Raw genomic sequence first — 20,250 nt, forward strand, 5'->3', positions numbered from 1 at the left:
GATTCAGGAGTCTGTGTGATTATTTCAAATAAAGAACTTTATTCTGGCTGTGTGTTTATTTACCATATAACTATAGGATTAGGATTAGTAATGGATAGGAGTCTTATAGACGCCTCTCCATTACTAACCTGTGGGCTTGATGTTGCCTGACAATACAAAGGTGACATCAACCCCACTTGCCACCGCTACAGGGCAAGTGGGAAGGACGAGGGTAAGTGCCATTTCTGGGGCGCCTGAGAGCTGATATTTTTAGCATGGGGGGGTGCCAATATCCATGGCCCCTTCCCAGGCTATTAATATCAGCCCGCAGCTGTCTACCTAGCCTTTGCTGGTTCGATTTTATAGCGGGACCCCATGTCAATTTTTTTCTGGGGTATCCCTGTAAACTAGCCAGTAAAGGCTAAGCAAACAACTGTGAGTTGATATTAATAGCCTGGGAACCTTTATGGCTATTAGTGCCTTCCCAGAATATTAACATCAACCCTCAGCTTTCCCTCTGCTGGTTATGAAAATTATGCGGGAGCCCACGCAAATTTTGTAAAAATTTTTTTTTTTTAATTTTTTTCTGAAAAATAACCAGACATTGCGCTTTACGCAGATTGTTTGTGTGTGTCTTTAACTATATACTGTTTTATTTATGAGGTTATCTGGATGACACCTGTTCAGTCTTTTTTTTTTTTAATATCTTTATTTAGCTTTGTGGATTTACAACAGCGCATACAAAACCGCATGAAAAACTGCAACAAAAACGCATAAAAAAGCGCAATTTTCCACTGCGTTTTCTGCCGAGATGCAGAAATTTCTGCAAGCAAATCCGCAACGTGCACACATAGCCTAAACGACAACCACAAGACTGATTTTATCAACCAAGGTATCATTTTAATCAGTATAACAGCGCCGAACTGACACTGTGTGTAGGTTAATCTCAGCACAGTTCTGCTGACAGTACAATATCTGCAGACAGTAAAATCATTCTTTCACATTGGACCGATAACAGTTTAAAATGCCAAATCTAAATTACATTTAGAACACGAACATAGACTTTTATGAGCTCAATTTTGGGTACAGATGAAGAAGCCATACCAATAAGTATTGCACGTCATTACAAGTACACATCTGCCACAAGTATACATCTTACCTCTGCTGCTATATTCCCCAAAGTATCAAGTCCGAGTTGTCGGAGAGAAATAAAGTGACTATGAGCAGACAGTAACAAGAAGCGGAGACATGTCCGATTAGCTGCCAGAAGTTTAACATTGCTTTCTTCAAAGGAAAGATTCCGCAAAATTACTGCTATCTGGAGAACACGTTGTCCTTCAATATCATTAATGCCCAGCTTTCTAGGAGGGTGAAATAATGAGTCCCATAAGGACTCTGGAGATGTACCTTCTGCAAAACAAAATATAAACTAGAGTAAAAAAAAAATTACATGTACAAAAGGATGATAGGGCTGTCCTACAATTAGAAGTAATAAAGAACCAACTATGTGAAGCTATGTTGTGACGAAATTTTACGTTAGAAACAAAACGTACCTGTGAAACAGCATGCTAGGTGGTGGCTATACTATTGCAAACGGCTTAAATTGTACAAAATTTATCAACTTTGTGTCAATTTTCAAGGTAATTTTTTTTTATTGGAAAAGAAAAACAGAACAATATACCTTCCCAGTCTGGTAATATCAACTCAAAGCACACTGATTTATCTTTACTGGTTACTAAAAAAGAGGGGAACCCACGTCATTTCTTTATTTATTAGATTAATTCATGTACAGTAAGCTACACACGCAAGACACTAATTATATATCTCACGGATTTCAATCTATCATCTATACCTTTGCACATCTTTAACACCCAAAATCTTGAATTTCTATTTTGCATTCAATTTACACATGTTTCACACAGATGGCTAGACTCCCCGAGGTTATAAAACAGTTAAATGCCGCTATCAATCACTGACAGTGGGATTTAACACACAACACAAGGAAATACATCATTCATACTGCCCATGTCACGTGATCAGGAGGCGCCAATAGATTGTCATGACAGCTGGGGGTCTGCTGAAGGCCCCCGTGTCTTTCATTACGATACTCCGGGACGATGTTCATAGGAGATTATTTCTGCTATACACCATGTGCAGAATTATTAGGCAAGTTGTATTTGAGAGGATTCTTTTTATTACTGAATAACAACTATGTTCTCAATCAACCCAAAAGACTCAGACATCAAAGCTTAATATTTTTGGAAGTTGGAGTGGGTTTTTTAAAGATTTGGCTATCTTAGGAGGATATCTGTTTGTGCAGGTAACGATTACTGTGCAGATTTATTAGGCAACTTAATAAAAACCAAATATATACCCATCTCACTTGTTTATTTTCACCAGGTAAACCAATAGAGCAACACAAAATTTAGAAATAAACATTTCTGACATTCAAAAACAAAACAAAAAAAAATAAAAATCAGTGACCAATATGGCCACCTTTCTTTACGATGACACTCAAAAGCCTTCCATCCATAGATTCTGTCAGTTGCTTGATCTGTTTACGATCAACATTGCGTGCCGCAGGCACCACAGCTTCCCTGACACTGTTCTGAGAGGTGTACTGTTTTCCCTTCCTGTAGATCTCACATTTTATGAGGGACCACAGGTTCTCTATGGGGTTCAGATCAGGTGAACAAGGGGGCCATGTCATTATTTTTTCTTCTTTTAGACCTTTACTGGCCAGCAACACTGTGGAGTATTTGGATGCATGTGATGGAGCATTGTCCTGCATGAAAATCATGTTTTTCTTGAATGATACCGTCTTTTTCCTGTACCACTGCTTGAAGGTGTCTTCCAGAAACTGGCAGTAGCTCTGGGAGTTGAGCTTCACTCCATCCTCAACCCGAAAAGGTCCCACAAGTTCATCTTTGATGATACCAGCCCATACCAGTACCCCACCTCCACCTTGCTGGTGTCTGAGTCGGAGTGGAGCTCTCTGCCCTTTACTGATACAGCCTCGGGCCCATCCATCTGGCCCATCAAGAGTTGCTCTCATTTCATCAATCCATAAAACCTTAGAAAAATCAGTCTTAAGATATTTCTTGGCCCAGTCTTGACATTTTATCTTATGTGTCTTATTCAAAGGTGGTCGTTTTTCAGCCTTTCTTACTTTGGCCATGTCCCTGAGTGTGGCACACCTTGAGCTTTTTGATACTCCAGTAACGTTGCAGCTCTGAAATATGGCAAAACTGGTGGCAAATGGCATCTTGGCAGCTTCACGCTTGATTTTCCTCAATTCATGGGCAGTTATTTTGCGCCTTTTTTTTAGCAACATGCTTCTTGCGACCCTGTTGGATATTTGCCATGAAAGCTTGTTTGGTGATCACGCTTCAAAAGTTTGGCAATTTCAAGACTGCTGCATCCCTCTGCAAGGCATCTCACAATTTTTGACTTTTCAGAGTCCGTCAAATCTCTCTTCTGACCCATTTTGCCAAAGGAAAGGAAGTTGCCTAATAATTAAGCACACCTTATATAAGGTGTTGATGTCATTAGACCACACCCCTCCTCATTACACCTGATTTACATACTTGGCAGTTGGCTTTCAAGCCTGTACAGCTTGGAGTAGGACAACATGTATAAAAAGGATGGGGTGACCAAAATACTCATTTGCCTAATAATTCTGCACCCAGTGTACATAGCGTAAAGCAGAAGCAATAGGATGATTGCATCTTAGTCCTAAAGGTACTATTAAAGTTTTATAAAAAATTTAAAAAAAAAAAAGCATGAAAAACAACTCAAAAGTTAAAATTGCCCCCTTTTGCTGTCTTACAAATTAAACAATAAAAAAGCACACATTTGGTATCGCTGCTTTCAGAAATGTCCGATGTATCAAAACAGCAAATAAATTACCGTATATACTCGAGTATAAGGCGACCAGAGTATAAGCTGAGGCACCTAATCATGTCACGAAAAACTGGGTAAACTTGTTGACTCGAGTATAAGCCAGGTATGCATTGTCCCCTCATCCCCGTCCTTGTATGCATGGCTCCCCGGTCCCTGTCCTTGTTTGCATGGCTCCTTATCCCCTATCCTTGTATGCAGGGTTCCCATAAAAAAAATAATAAACAAAAAAAAACACATCCTAAATGCATCCCTGTGTGCCCTCGCAGCATCTCGTTTGTTCCAGCGCCAGCAACACTTCCGGCAGAGTGATCGTGTGTCCCCGCTCATTAAGGTAATGAATATTCCACGCCTATGGGAGTGAAGATGCGTGAGTATTCATTACCTTTATGAGCGGGGCCATGTGATCGCTCTGCGGAAGTGCTGCTGGCGCCTGAACAAACAAGATGCAGCGAGGGAACGCAGGAAGGTATGTAGGATGTGTGCTGGAAGCCAGCGGCTGCAACTGTGCACACTATAAGAGGAATGAATATTCATTTTTCTTTAGCAGCAGCACATGGGTGTAGACACAGCCGCCGGCTCCTGCCTATGTGACCCGATGCTCCGCTGCTCCCCCTCCCCCGCCAGCTTTCTGGGACAATTGACTCGTGTATAAGCCGAGGGGGCGTTTTCAGCACACAAAAAAAACAATGTGCTGAAAAACTTAGCTTATACAAGAGTATATATGGTAATTCAATCACTAAATGGAGCAACGAGAGAAAAAAAAAGTGCCAGAAATATGGGTTTTTTTTGGCAGTTGCAACATTGCAATAAAATGCAATAAGAAGCGATCCAAACATTGTATCTTCCCCAAAATGGTATCGAAAGAAATATCAGCTCAGGGAGCAAAAAGTAAGCCCTCACCCAGCCTCAGATCTTAAACTATGAAAATATTAGGGGTCTCGGAAAATGGCGACACAAGCGAAAGTGTTTTTTCTTACAAATTTCTTATTTTTTTTTCCAATGAAAAACCTATACATGTTTGGTATCTGCGTACTTGTAATGACCTGGATAATCATATTTCCAGGTCAGTTTTACCAAATAGTGACTATGGTAAGTAAAAAAACACAACTGTGGAATTGCACTTTTTGGAATTTTAATGCGATTGCAACTTTTTTTTCCTGCTTTCTAGTGCATCACATGATAAAATGGATGGTACCATTCAAAAGTACAACTGCAAAAATCAAGCCCTCATAAGGCTATATTGACACGAAAATAAGTTATGGCTCTTGGCATAAGGGGAGGAGAAAATGAAAGTGCAAAAACGGAAAATCAGAAGGTCATGAAGGGGTTAATTAAAACTTCCCTAGCATCTTATTGTGTACATGCTTATTCACATCATGTTTTACATCTTGCTGAAAGGTGCTGTTTTTCTTTTCCAATAAAAAATTTACCTTGAAAAGTGCCCCAAAAATCAAAGGTGACAGATTCCCTTTAAACTACCACTGCGTTTAAACACTCAGTGGTAGTTCAGTGCCCACAGCTGTCTGTGACAGCTGAGAGACACGGCAACGAGTGCAGGGACTGACTGATCATAGCATGACCGCGCAGGAGATGCTGAAATATCAGCACCTCCCACCCCGTCAGTGCAAGAGCTCAGCGCTGCCAGTGGCTGAGCTTCTGTACTAACAGCCAGGAGCGGCGTCTGCACCGATCCTGGCTTTTAACCCCCTAAATGCTGCAATTGAGCACGATAGCAGCGATCAGGAGGAAGGCAGAGGGACGGGAGCTCCCTCTGCCTTCAGATCGACGTCCCCACGACGCCCGCTCATTGCCATGATGACCCGGGGTCGTCAAGCTACGGAAAGCATCTGAGACCATGCTCAAAGCAAGGTGTCAGTAGCTTTCAGCATAGGTATAATGCACTGCAATGCTGGAGCACTGCAATGTATTATACCTGCAATCAAAGTAAAAAAAAAGTGAAAGTCTCATAAAGGGACTAGGTAAAAAAGAAAAACTTTAAAAAAAAAATATTTAAAAACATTAAAAAATCCACTAATACACATTTTTATGTAAAAAAAAAAAAGTTTGGTATCACCGCATCCGTAAAAATCCGATCTATAAAAGTGTGACACTAGTTAAAGGGGTTGTCCGGGCTTTTCACATAATCTGAGTACAAATCTGGGCTGCAGAATTATGACAATAAGTAATTTACTTTCTGTCACTAGTTTGCACGGTTTTCTAGATATTCTGAACAGAACGTCCAAGGGGGGTGTGTTATGGCACTGAAATGAGAACTAGTCGTAACCTAGAATATCTAGAAAACCGTGCAAACTAGTGACGGAAAGTAAATTACTTATTGTCATAATTCTGCAGCCCAGATATGTACTGAGATTATGTGAAAAGCCCAGACAACCCCTTTAAGCCCTTCAGTGAACGCTGTTAAAAAAAAACAAAAACCCAAAAGAAGTATCAAATTATACTTTATCATCATAGCGCTTGGAAAAAGTAGAATAAAACGCGATCAAACAGACGAATGTAAATAAAAACAGTATAACTGAAAACGCCATCTTTTCCCGCAAAAAACAAGCCATACAGATCCATCAGCGGAAAAAGAAAAAAGTTATCACTCTCAGAATAAAGCAATGCTAAAATAATTAGTTTTTCTATAAAAGATTTTATTGTGTAAAATGCCAAAACATAAAAAAACAATATAAATGAGGATTCACTGTAATCGTAGTGACCCAAAGAATAAGGGTATGTTTCCACGCTCAGGAAACGGCAGCGCTTTGGACGCAGCACATGGCCGCTCCGTCCAAAGCGCTGCGTGTTTTGTACGCGAGATAATTCCACATGTGTTCATCGAACACATGCAGAATTACTGCATCCTATACATTAGACTGTGTTATTTATCTTCCAGAGACTGAGCGTTTCCGCAAGATAAATAGACATACTGCGGTCTAGCAAGATGCGCCTCATGTCCGGTTACGCAGGTCTGCCACCTGCGTCTTTGAACGCATAGTGGAGACGGGATTTCATAAAATCCCATCCACTATGCTGTAACATCTGGACGCTGCTGATTGGACGCTGCGGCAGAACGCAGTGTCCAATACGTAGCAAATACTTAATGTGGAAACATACCCTAAAGCTGCCTTACCAATTTTACCACACGTGGAACGGAGAAAAAAAAAATCCTGAATTGCTGTTTTTTGTTCATTCTGCCTCCACAAAAATTGGAATAGAAGGCGATCAAAAAATGTCACGTGCCCGAAAATAGTACCAATAAAAAAAGTCAGCTTCTCCCGCAAAAACAAGCCCTCACAAGACTGTCTGCCGAAATATGGTAAAATTATAGCTCTCAAAATATAGCGATGCAAAAACTTCTTACAAAAAAAGCGTCTTTTAGTGTGTGACAAAAGCTAAACATAAAAAAAGGAAATAAATCTGGTATCGCTGTAATCGCACTGATCCGAAGAATTCATCTAATCACTTACATCACATGAGGAACGGTGTAAAAAAATAAAACCATCTCTTCAACTTTTGTGGATTTGTTCATTCTGCCTCCAAAAGATCGAAGTAAGGCGATCACAATGGTTTACCCCCACATATGGGGTATCGGCATACTCAGGACAAATTACAAAACAACTTTTGGGGTCCAATTTTTGCAACATAATTTACAAAACCATTTTTTTTACATTTGAAGTCACTTTGAGGGATCAATATGACAGAAAATACCCAAAAGTGACACCATTCTAAAAACTGCACCCCTCAGGCTATGTGCCCACGTAGCGATTTTTAAGCGTTTTTGCCGTGATTTTCGGCACGAAAACGCTTAAAAATCGTGTACAGAACGCCCCCCATGCATTCCTATGGCATTCCGCACATGCTGTGCTAATGCTGCGCTTTTTTCCGCGGCGGAATCGCATCGCGGGAAAAAAATCGCAGTATGCTCATTCTTTTGTGCGGAATCGCAAAGAATTGCCGCAATTCCGCACCCATAGGAATGCATGAGAATCGCTTACTTCCCGCATCTGGCTATGCCCACCATGCGGGAAGTTAAGAGTCTCATGTGCGGTTGGTACCCACGGTGTGGAGGAGAGGAGACTGTCCTCCAGGCCCTGGGTACCATACCCCTGTAAAAAAAAAAAGAATAAAAAATAAAAAATCAGGGTATATTTACCTTCTGGCGTCACGCGCTGCATTCCCGGCCTAGCGTTCCCAGTAATGCCTTGCGGCAAGGCCCTGTAATGACGTAGTCTCACGTGACTCTAGCGGTCTCACGAGATCGCTATAGCAACGCGAGACTACGTCATCACAGGTCTCGCAAGGCATTACTGGGAAGGCTGAGGCCCGGGAATGCAGCGCGGGACGCCGGAAGGTAAATATACCCCGATTTTTTTATTTTTTTTTAGCATTTTAACATCCTATCTTTTACTATTGATGCCGCATAGGCGGCCTCAATAGTAAAAACCTGGTCACACTTGTCAAACACTATGTTTGACGAGTGTGACCAACCTGTCAATCACTTTCCAAGCGATGCTTCAAATCGCATGGAAAGTTCTTGAATATCGCACGCGAAAATCTCGGCAAAATTGCGATCATAATCGTGGTAAAATCGCGGTGAAATCGCGCGGAAAAAAACGCGCGATTTCTGGGAAGGAGTCCGGTTTTTAGTGAGCGTTTTAAAACGCTATGTGGGCCCACAGCCTCAAGGTGCTAAAAACCACATTCAAGAAGTTTAATAACCCTTTACGTGCTTCACAGGAACTGAAGCAATGTGGAAGGAAATAACATTTAATTTCTTTTTACAAACATTTTACTTCAGAACCTTTTTTTTTTACTTTCACAAGTGTAAAAAGAGAACATAAACCACAAAATTTGTTGCGCAATTTCTCCTGAATACGCAGATACCCCATACGTGGGGGTAAACCACTGTTTTGGAGCACGGCACGGCTTGGAACGGAAGGAACGCCGTTTGAATTTTTCAATGCAGAATTGGCTGGAATTGAGATTGGACGTCATGTCGCGTTTGGAGAGCCCCTGATGTGCCTAAACAGTGAAACCCCCCTACAAGTGACACCATTTTGGAAACTACACCCCTTAAGGAACTTATCTAGATGTGTGGTGAGCACTTTGAACCCCAAGTGCCTCACAGAAGTTTATAACGTAGAGCCGCAAAAATAAAAAAATCATATTTTTTCCACAAAAATGATCTTTTCGCCCAAAAATGTATTTTCACAAGAGAAAATAGACCCCCAAAGTTGTTGTGCAATTTGACCTGAGTATGCCGACACCACATATGTGGGGGTAAACCACTGTTTGGGCAGAAGGCAGAGCTCAGAAGGGAAGGAGCACCATTTGATTTTTTCAATGCAGAATTGGCTGGAATTGAAATTGGACGCCATGTCGCGTTTGGAGAGCCCCTGATGTGCCTAAACAGTGAAAAAAAACCCACAAGTGACACCATTTTGGAAACTACACCCTTTAAGTAACTTATCTAGATGTGTGGTGAGCACTTTGAACCCCAAGTGTTTCACAGAAGTTTATAACGCAGAGCCGTGAAAATAAAAAATCATTTTTTTTCCTCAAAAATGATTTTTTAGCCCACTATTTTTTAATTTCACAAGGGTAATAGGAGAAATTGGACGACAAAAGTTGTTGTGCAATTTGTCCTGAGTACACTGATATCCCATATGTTGGGCACGCATTTGGGCACATGTCGGGACTCGGAAAGGAGGGAGCACCGCTTGACTTTTTGAACGCAAAATTGGCTGGAATCAATGGTGGCGCCATGTCGCGTTTGGAGACCCCCCTGATGTGTCTAAATAGTGGAAACCCCTCAATTCTAACTCAACCCTAACCCCAACACACCCATAACCCTAACCCCAAACCTAACCATAACCCTACCCCCCAAGTCCAACCCTACCCCCCAAGTCCAACCCTACCCCCCAAGTCCAACCCTACCCCCCAAGTCCAACCCTACCCCCCAAGTCCAACCCTACCCCCCAAGTCCAACCCTACCCCCCAAGTCCAACCCTACCCCCTAACTCCAACCCTACCCCCTAACTCCAACCCTACCCCCAACCCTATCCCCAACCCTAACTCCAACCCTACCCCCAACCCTAACTCCAACCCTACCTCTTACCCCAACCTTAAACCTTACCCCAACCCTAACTTTAGTCAGCTCTAACCGTAATGGAAAAATTAAAATAAATATATTTTCTTTATTTCATTATTTTTCCATAATTAAGGGGGTGATTGGGGGGGGGGGGGGGTTATTTACTATTTTTTTTTTCACCGTGATAGGGTTTATCACTGTGATCAAAATGTACCTTGAATGAATGACACCTTGCCGGGTGCCGGCCGGCCGATCTCGGCGGGCTCACTGCGCCCACCATTTTCTTCCAGGAAGAAGATGGCGGCGCCCATGGAGGGGAAGCACGCGGCCGAGCACCACCGAGAGGTACCGGGGACCCCATTTCTCTCTCCTCTGATGTGCGATCACATCAGAGGAGAGAAATTAAATGACGCATCAGATTTTTTTTTTGCGGTCGCCGTTGTACGATTAATAACGGCGATTGCAAAAGAATCATGTTCTCTGGGGTCTCACGGCTACCCCCAGCAGCCAAGATCCCGGAGAAAATCCGACTCTGGGGGGGCGCTATACACTTTTTCCACAGAGCCGTGAATTCACGGCGCTGTGGTTTAAGTACCCTTAACTACCGCCATTAAAAGGCGTTTCGGCGGTCGTTAAGGAGTTAACCCTTATAACTTCATAAAAAAAAAAAAATTATGCTTCAAAAATTGTGCTGATGTAAAGTAGACATGTGGGAAATGTTATTTATTAACTATTTTGTGTGACATAACGCTCTGATTTAGTATGAAAATTGTGACATTTTGAATTTTTTTGCCAAGTGTTCCATAATTATAACCACATAAATTGACAGTGGTCAGATTGTAGGTTACTGACCAGGCCTTAAAGTGGCTCGGTCCTTAAGGGGTTAAAGGGAACCTGTCAGCAGGATTGTGCACAGTAACCTACAGACAGTGTCAGGTCTGCGTCGTTATACTGATTAAAATGATACCTTGATTGATGAAATTCGTCTTGTGGTTGCTGTTTAATCTTTATTTTCAGTTTTGAGTTAATGATCTGCTCGTGCTCCGAGGCGGCCTGTGAGAGGTCTTCATGTGGTGCTCTGATTAGATATTCATAATGCAGACTGCTGACAGGTCACAGATCCCTCACTGACCTGCCCCCTAGTTTGCATGATGAATACCTGTACTTAATGAACGAAAAAAACAAAAAAACAACAACTTCTGCAGGCATGTGCCAGCCGTGGCACCTGCGCTGCAGCATAAGCACATGTTTAGTGTCCAGTTAATAACTATTCTTGATGTTATTGAGCAAGTTAAAAGAAAAACAAAAAAACAAAATTAATTTGAAAATTGGCTCCTGCTGCGCCATCTTGGAGAAGGAATTTTTTTTTCTTCTCCAGCAAGATGGTGCCGCCGATAGCTGCTACTGCGCAGGCGGGGTGCCATTTTCAAATTTTTTCATTATGCAAACTAGGGGGAAGATTACTAAGGTATCAGTGACCTGTCAGCAGTCTGCATTATGAATACCTAATCAGAGTACCATAGTACTCATAGTACCACAGGTCACCCCAGAGCACGGGCATAACAATAACTCAAAACGGACAATAAAAATAAAGCTATCATTTTAATCAGTATAATGGCGCCGACCTGACACTGTATAGGTTACTATGCACAATCCTGCTGAAAGGTCCCCTTTACCTAACAAGACAAAGTTGCTGACCTCTTTATCCGAGAATCCATCAGTGAACTTGTTTTGACAGTCTAACAAGAAAATGCCTAACTTTTTTTTTTATCTGTCGTTTTCCGAGGTCGCTCCTCACTCCTCAAAGCCACATACTAAACTAAAGTTGAATGTACAGAGCAACAAAGCCTGTAAAAGCAAAGTGGAGCAAAATGTGTAATGAAAACCAAATATGCATTCAGCATAAAATACATGAATTAAAAAAAAAAAAAAAAAAAAAATTCCCTATAATGTGGCCAAACCTTATAATTTTAAATTGTATTTAAAAGGCAAATGAACAATGATAAAAATCCAGTGTAAGGGTATATTTCCACGTGGCATATTTGCTGCAGATTGGACGTTGCGTACAGCTGCAGCGTCCAATCCGCAGCGTCCAGATGTTACAGCATAGTGAATGGGATTTTATGAAATCCCATCTCCACTATGTGTTCAAAGATGCAGGTGGCAGACCTGCGTATACACACATACGGTGCGTCTTTATAGACCGTAGCATGTCTATTTAACTTGCGGAGACGCACAGTCTCCGCAAGATAAATAGTACTGGTCTATGTATTGGGTGCGGTGATTCTGCATGTATTCAATGAACACATGCGGTATCAAAGCACGTACAACAGGGGGCGGCGCGGTTATCCGCTGCGTTCAAAGCGCTGCCAATCCGGAACGTGGAGACATACCCTTACAGTATGCACATCTGGTCATTACAAAGAAAAACTGTGCTGTAAATATGAATACATTTTGTTTATGTAGATTTCTATGGTTTGTTTAGTACAGATGATTAGAAAATCTCACCTTGAGATCTGCACTTGTCATATATGAGGTCACGTACTTCATTATCATCAACAATATCCTTCCAGAACTAAAAGATGGGGAATAAAAAAAACAACATTTATCATAGAGAAAGAACTAGTCATAATTATCAGCACAAAAAGACTTTAGTTTTCAAAGAAATTGAACATGTGGCTGATTTTATGATTCAGCACAAGCTCCCCACCTCTCATCTCATCACATTTCGATAGCCACAACTTATTTTTGCAGGTACTACCGGATAACAGGCCTGCGTGTCTAGATTAGGCCTTTTGGGTGCCCCGCCCCTTACAGGGAACCTTGTCAGCAGGATTGTGACCAGTAACCTACAGTGTTAGGTCGGCGCCACTATACTGATTAAAATGATACCTTGGTAGATGAAATTTGTTTTGTGGTTGCTGTTTAATCTTTGCTTGATCGCATATCTATTATGCATAATTAATTTGTTTGATGTAATCCTGATTTTCTTAAAAAAAAAATTTTTTTAAAAATCCACCACAGGCCCCCCATAGCACGAGCATATCATTAACTGAAAATAAAGATTCAACAACAACCACAAGACAGATTTCATCAACCAAGGTATCATTTTATTCAGTATATCGGTGCCAATCTGACAGTGTCTGTAGGTTACTGTGCACAATCCTGCTGACAGGTTCCCTTTAAATTCTGCAGCCTTTGCAAATGATGGGGGCATCAGGGTAAATAAAATAGAAGCACCTTTCTGTTCTGGATGATGCAACCAGTTTTTAATTTTGGCATCGATCACACAAACGTATACTGGTAGCCACACATGTACTTGAAAATAAGCAAAACCCACAAGTATTTCACAAAACACAATCCAAACATCTAGCCAAAATGTATAGGTTCCTGAAGCAGTTTCCCCTATGACAAAGGCACTGCTAAATTCTACAGTGCCGGCAAAAAAAATCTTTACACTTGTGCGGCAAAAAAAAAAACTTTGCATGTTATTATCAGCGTCATGATTTCACTTTTTAAAAGTGCACACAATAGAGAAAATAAAAAAAACTGTCCAATACCAAAACTGGCTCAGTAAGATGTAAATAATAATTAATACCAATTAATAACTAAATACTAATTGTAAGGAAATATCCACAATAAAGCACTTCAATGTTAAGATTTTGTGGTTTTGTTGAAATTGTAAAGATTTTTTCCCGGCACTGTATTATGTATAGAGAATTATTATATAGCAAAGCATATATAGCATTATATGCAAGCAGCCAGTAGGATTACAACACACTTGTTTTTCCGAAAACTCAATTTATCCTATCCTCTCTTCTAACTGTGTTGTCCAACATCTCCCTTGCTGCAAATCTTAGAAACATTTTTGGAAAGTCGCTTAAAACTTGAAGTTACCTGTACAAAATCACGATCTGTTTTTTCCTTCCATTCATCACCAAACACTGCAGAAAATGTTCCCAGGGCTATTAAATAATAAACAGAAAAAGGTCACAATACACAAGGACCAGAAGTTTTTCTTTAGATTGCTTTTTATATATACACACTACCGTTCAAAAGTTTAGGGTCATTTAGAAATGTCCTTATTTTTGAAAGAAAAGCACAGTTTTTTCCAATGAAGCTAACATTAAATGATTCAGAAATACACTCTACACATTGTTAATGTGGTAAATGACTATTCTAGCTGCAAGTGTCTGGTTTGTAATGCATTATCTTCATAGGTGTATAGAGGTCCATTTCCAACAACCATCACTCCAGTGTTCTTATGGTACTTTGTGTTTGATAACTGTGTAAGAGGGCTAATGGATGGTTAGAATAACCTTGGAAACCCTTGTGCAATTATGTTAGCACAACTGAAAACAGTTTGGCTGAATAGAGAAGCTATAAACCTGGCCTTCCTTTGAGCTAGTTGAGAATCTGGAGCATTACATTTGTTGGTTCCATTAAACTCTCATAATGGCCAGAAAAAAAGAACTTTCATGAGAAACTCGACAATCTATACTTATTCTTAGAAATGAAGGCTATTCCATGCGAGAAATTGCCAAGAAACTGAAGATTTCCTACAACGGTGTGTACTACTCCCTTCAGAGGAGCGCACAAACAGGCTCTAACCAGAGTAGATAGAGAAGTGGGAGGCCCCGCTGCACAACTGAGCAACAAGACAAGTACATTAGAGTCTGTAGTTTGAGAATTCGACGCCTCACAGGTCTTCAACTTGCAGCTTCATTAAATAGTACACACAAAACGCCAGTGTCAACGTCTACAGTGAAGAGGCGACTCTGGGATGCTGGCCTTCAGGGCAGAGTAGCCAAGAAAAAGCCATATCTGAGACTGGCTAATAAAAGGAAAAGATTAATATGGGCAAAAGAACACAGACATTGGACAGAGGAAGATTGGAAAAAAGTGTTATGGACAGACGAATCCAAGTTTGAGGTGTTTGGATCACACAGAAGAACATTTGACCGAAAAGAAGCTGAAAGAGTGCCCGATGCCATCTGTCAAGCATGGTGGAGGTAATGTGATGGTCTGGGGTTGCTTTGGTGCTGGTAAAGTGGGAGATTTGTACAAGGTAAACGGGATTTTGAATAAGGAAGGCTATCACTCCATTTTGCAATGCCATGCCATAATCTGTGGACAGCGCTTGATTGGAGCCAATTTCATCCTACGACAGGACAATGACCCAAAGCACACCTCCAAATTATGCAAGAACTATTTAGGGAAGAAGCAGGCAGCTGGTATTCTATCTGTAATGGAGTGGCCAGCGCAGTCACCAGATCTCAACCCCATTGAGCTGTTGTGGGAGCAGCTTGACCGTATGGTACGCAAAAATTGCCCATCAAGCCAAACCAACTTGTGGGAGGGGCTTCTGGAAGCATGGGGTGAAATTTCTCCAGATTACCTCAGCAAATTAACTTCTAGAATGCCAAAGGTATGCAATGCTGTAATTGCTGTAAAAGGAGCATTCTTTGATGAAGCAAAGTTTGAAGGAGAAAATGATTATTTCAAATAATAGAATAAGAGAATGCCAAGAGTGTGCAAAGCAGTAATCAAAGCAAAAGATGGCTACTTTGAAGAACCTAGAATATAAGACATACAGTATTTTCAGTTGTTTCACACTTTTTTGTTAATTATATAGTTCCACACGTGTCAATTCATAGTTTTGATGCCTTCAGAGTTAATCTACAATTTTCATAGTCATGAAAATAAAGAAAACGCTTTGAATGAGGTGTGTCCAAACCTTTGGTCTGTATATATACACACACACACATATATATATATATATATATATATATATATATATATATATATATATATATATATATATATATACACACATACACATAGTGAGTCCTAGTTGCATGATACCTCGTATGATGGGGGGGGCAGCATGATACCTCGTATGATGGGGGGTGCAGCATGATACCTCGTATGATGGGGGGCAGCATGATACCTCATATAAGAGGGGCAGCATGATACCCCTTATGAGGGGGTCAGCATGATTCCCCGTATGATTGGGGGGCAGCATGATATCCCACCCCGTATGAGGGGGGGCAGCATGATACCCTATGAGGGGGGCAGCATGATATTCTGAGGGGGCTACATTATATTCTTTGGTGGGGGGCTGTATTATACCATATGAAGGAGGCTGCATTATACCCTATGAGGTGGCTACATTATACCCTATGTAGGGGGCTACATTATAACCTATGAGGAGGCTACATTATAGTCTATGGGGGTGCTGCATTATACTGTATGAGGGGGTTGCATTATACTCTATTGGGGCTATATAATATCCTATGGGGGGCTGCATTATACTCTATGATGCTGGTTGCATTATATTCTATGGGAGCTACATTATATTCTATGAGGAGGGCTACATTATACTATATGAGGTCTGCATTATATTCTGTGAGGGGGCTACTCTATATACTATGAAGGGACTGCATTGTACTCTATGAGTTGGCTACTTTATATTGTATGAGGAGGGCTACCCCAACCCCTGCTACATAATTAAGACGTGTACTACCTTATATTATACCCTGATATTAGCGTGTTTAACCTCACAATTGGTGTTCTTGTATTTATTTCTATGTAGCTACATAGTGGGCCCCAAGAATGATTTTCTCTAGTGGGCCCAAGGTACTCCAGTCCGACGCTGGTTATAGATGCCAAATAAAATGTTAGTTTTATTTCAGGATAACCCAATATCGCAGCCAATTATTTTTCCCTAAAAGGACACCCTTGATCTTCTTGCAGCTAGTTAACTAATACAGGATAAAACCAAAATACTTGTAAAATTATCTACAAAACCTGAAACTATCAAATGAACAATGTTGTCAGATCATAATTACAAAACATTTGCTCTTCTGCAGTGTACAGATTACGTTATTTAAACGTATGGAGTGTACGAAACCTTACAATTGCTGAGTAAACGACATTTAAAAATAAAACTTGTGCAAAAAAATACTCAATTCTGTAGTATTTCAGTTAACAAATGGCTTTACTGTTTTCAACTTTAAAAGGAAGTGACTAGAATACAAGCCTCTTGGAACAGGAGACCAGATTTCCTAAATCCCTCAGTTTCATAAAGAGATTTATCAACAGACTAAAGCCAAAGTACATAGAAGGGGGACAGGTCTACCATTCTATTAGCCACATAAAAAAATGTTCCTTACAGTTAAAAGCAATCTGAGAATACATTTAACTATCTAACATAGTGATGAAGCAACTCTTCCCGCTGCTCACAGCAGTGATTGACAGGTGCCTGCATATAGCAGCACAAAAGCAGCCAATCTGTCATGGTCCTGAGGTTGGTATATGTGTAAGGCAAAATGATACAGCTGCTCTGTACAGATGTATTTGCAGATGTGTGTGGAGCTAGATAAATAAAAACTCAACATATACTCACTATCATCAAATACACCAGCATTTGCAAGCAACAAAGTGACAATTTTTGGGTCCTTTTCAAGTTGCATAACATGCTTGCTTTCATTAGACAGTAGGGTGCAAACATTAATTGCAAAGTCCACTTCATTCGGGAGCCCGGATAATAGTGAAAGCACCAGTTTGTTGTAATCATTTGGTGTATTGAAGTCCATTGTAAGCCCATAACTTTGACGCAAATAATCTGTTGAAAAAACAAAAATAAGCATAGCATAAAAAACTGCACGTTATGAACTGCACACAACTAATCGGAATGATTCACATGACATTACATAATTTTTTTTAGAGCACCAATGATTCCATGGTGCTGTAGAAAAGAAAAGGTAACAAACAAATACACTGCTCAAAAAATAATGGGAACATTAAAATACCACATCCTAGATATCTGTGAATTAAATATTCCAGTTGCAAATTTTTATTCATTGCATAGTGGAATGTGTTCAGAATAATAAAACATAACAATTATCAATTCAAATCAAAATGAATATCCCATGGAGGTCTGGATTTGGAATGAGACTCAAAATCAAAGTGGAAAATCAAATTGCAGGCTGTTCCAACTTCAGTGGAAATGCCTCATGACAAGGAAAAGATGCTCAGTATTGTGTGGGGCCTACATGTGCCTGTATGACCTCCCTACTGTACAACGCATTGTGCATTCTCCTGCTGAGGCCGAGGATGGTCTCCTGAGGGATCTCCTCCCAGACCTGGACTAAAGCATCCGCCAACTCCTGGACAGTCTGTGGGTGCAGCGTGACGTTGGTGGATGAAGTGAGACATGATGTCCTAGATGTGCTCAATCGGATTCAGGTCTGGGGAACGGGCGGGCCAGTCCATAGCTTCAATGCCTTCATCTTGCAGGAACTGCTGACACACTCCAGCCACATGAGGAACCCAGGGCCAACCGCACCAGCATATGGTCTCACAAGGGGTCTAAGGATCTCATCTCGGTACCTAATCGCAGTCAGGCTACCTCTGGTGAGCACATGGAGGGCTGTGCGGTCCTCCAAAGAAATGCCACCCCACACCATTACTGACCCACCGCCAAACCGGTCATGCTGAAGGATGTTGCAGGCAGCACATCGGCCTCCACGGCGTCTCCAGACTCTCACATCGGTCACATGTGCTCAGTGTGAACCTGCTTTCATCTGTGAAGAGGCACAGGGCGCCAGTGGCAAATTTGCCAATCCTGGTGTGCTGTAGCAAATGCCAAGTGTCCTGCACGGTGTTGGGCTGTGAGTACAACCCCCATCTGTGGACGTCGGGCCCTCAGACCATCCTCATGGAGTCGACTTCTAACAGTTTGTGCAGACACATGCACATTTGTGGCCTGCTGGAGGTCATTTTGCAGGGCTCTGGCAGTGCTCCTCCTGTTCCTCCTTGCCCAAAGGCGGAGGTAGCGGTCCTACTGCTGGGTTGTTGCCCTGCTACGGCCTCCTCCACGTCTCCTGGTGTACTGGCCTGTCTGCTGGTAGCGCCTCCAGCCTCTGGACACTACGCTGACAGACACAGCAAACCTTCTTGCCACAGCTCGCATTGATATGCCATCCTGGATGAGCTGCACTACTTGAGCCTCTTGTGTGGGTTGTAGAGTCCGTCTCATGCTACCACGAGTGTGAAAGCACAACCAACTTTCAAAAGTGACCAAAACATCAGTCAGAAAGCATTGGTACTGAGATGTGGTCTGTGGTCCCCACCTGCAGAGCCACTCCTTTATTGAGGGTGTCCTGATAATTGCCAATAATTTCCATCTGTTGTCTATTCCATTTGCACAACAGCATGTGAAATTGATTGTCAATCAGTGTTGCTTCCTAAGTGGACAGTTTGATTTCACAGAAGTTTGATGTACTTGGAGTTATAATCTGTTGTTTAAGTGTTCCCTTTATTTTTTTGAGCAATGTATGAATATAGATTACAATCAAAAAACTAATAATGAGAGACATGTACAGAGGGGAAAAGGGCTCTGCCCTTGTGGGCTTACAGTCTACAGGATAATGGGGAAGGAAATAGTAGGTTAGGGCTTGCGGCAGCCCTCAAGGTGGTGAGATGGCAGTGGGTCATTGCTGGCAGTAAGCTTTCTTGAAGAGATGGGTTTTTAAAGTTCTGTCCGAAAATTTCAAATGTGGTGTATAATCATACAAGTTTGGGCACAGAATTCCAAAGGGTGTAGGATACATGAGAGAAGTCTTTCAGGCAATTGGGTGAGGAAAGCACAAGTGTGGAGGAGAGAAGGAGGTCTTGGGAGGACTGGAGATTAAGTGTGGGAAGATAACGGGAAAGATTAGTTCAGAGATATACGTAAAAAACAGATTATGGGAGACTGTGTAGATCAAGGTCGGTAACTTGAGCTGGATACGTTGGGGTATTGGGCGTCAATGCAGGGATTCACAGAGGGGAGAAGCAGAAGAGTAGCAAGTTGCATAAGTCATGCAGCAGAATTAAGGACAGAATGGATAGGGGCGAGACTAAGGCAGGAGATAATGAGGGCATGCACTAACATTTTAATAGATTCAAAGTTTAGGAAGGGACAGATTCTGGGGTGGCAGGAGGTTGTAAGGGCTTGGATTTGTGGTTTAAAAGATAAGGCAGATTCGATGGTTACTCTAAGGCAGCAGACTTCTGGTAGAAGAGAAATTTATTGTGACAGATAGACAGGGTAGGTTGAGTAATGTGGGATGGAGGAAAGATGATTAGTTCAGTTTTGTCAACATTGTGCTTTAGGAAGGCATGGCTTAGAGCAGGAATCTCAAACTCAGATAGGTAAATGGGCCACAAAAAAAAAAAAAAAAAAATAACGAATCTGAAGGGGCGCATTTTTTGAGGGAGAAGATTAC

The 20,250-nt window shown here is 41.4% G+C and overlaps 1 protein-coding gene across 5 annotated transcripts in view; it reads right to left on the reverse strand.

The window, feature by feature from the left end:
- Positions 1 to 20,250, reverse strand: part of ARID2 (AT-rich interaction domain 2) — a 142,491-nt gene that overhangs the window by 40,180 nt on the left and 82,061 nt on the right. For all 5 annotated transcript variants that reach the window (XM_073554246.1, XM_073554245.1, XM_073554249.1 and 2 more), the window contains exons 5-8: positions 17,385 to 17,603; positions 13,874 to 13,941; positions 12,485 to 12,551; positions 1,139 to 1,389 (exon numbers count right to left, since the gene is read on the reverse strand). In XM_073554246.1, coding sequence (XP_073410347.1) covers positions 1,139 to 1,389; positions 12,485 to 12,551; positions 13,874 to 13,941; positions 17,385 to 17,603 — 605 coding nt within the window. The remainder of the gene's footprint in view (positions 1 to 1,138; positions 1,390 to 12,484; positions 12,552 to 13,873; positions 13,942 to 17,384; positions 17,604 to 20,250) is intronic.

The sequence above is a fragment of the Dendrobates tinctorius genome, unplaced genomic scaffold (assembly GCF_039654945.1).
Source record: "Dendrobates tinctorius isolate UK_male_01 unplaced genomic scaffold, ASM3965494v1 ptg000209l, whole genome shotgun sequence".
NCBI lineage: Eukaryota > Metazoa > Chordata > Amphibia > Anura > Dendrobatidae > Dendrobates > Dendrobates tinctorius.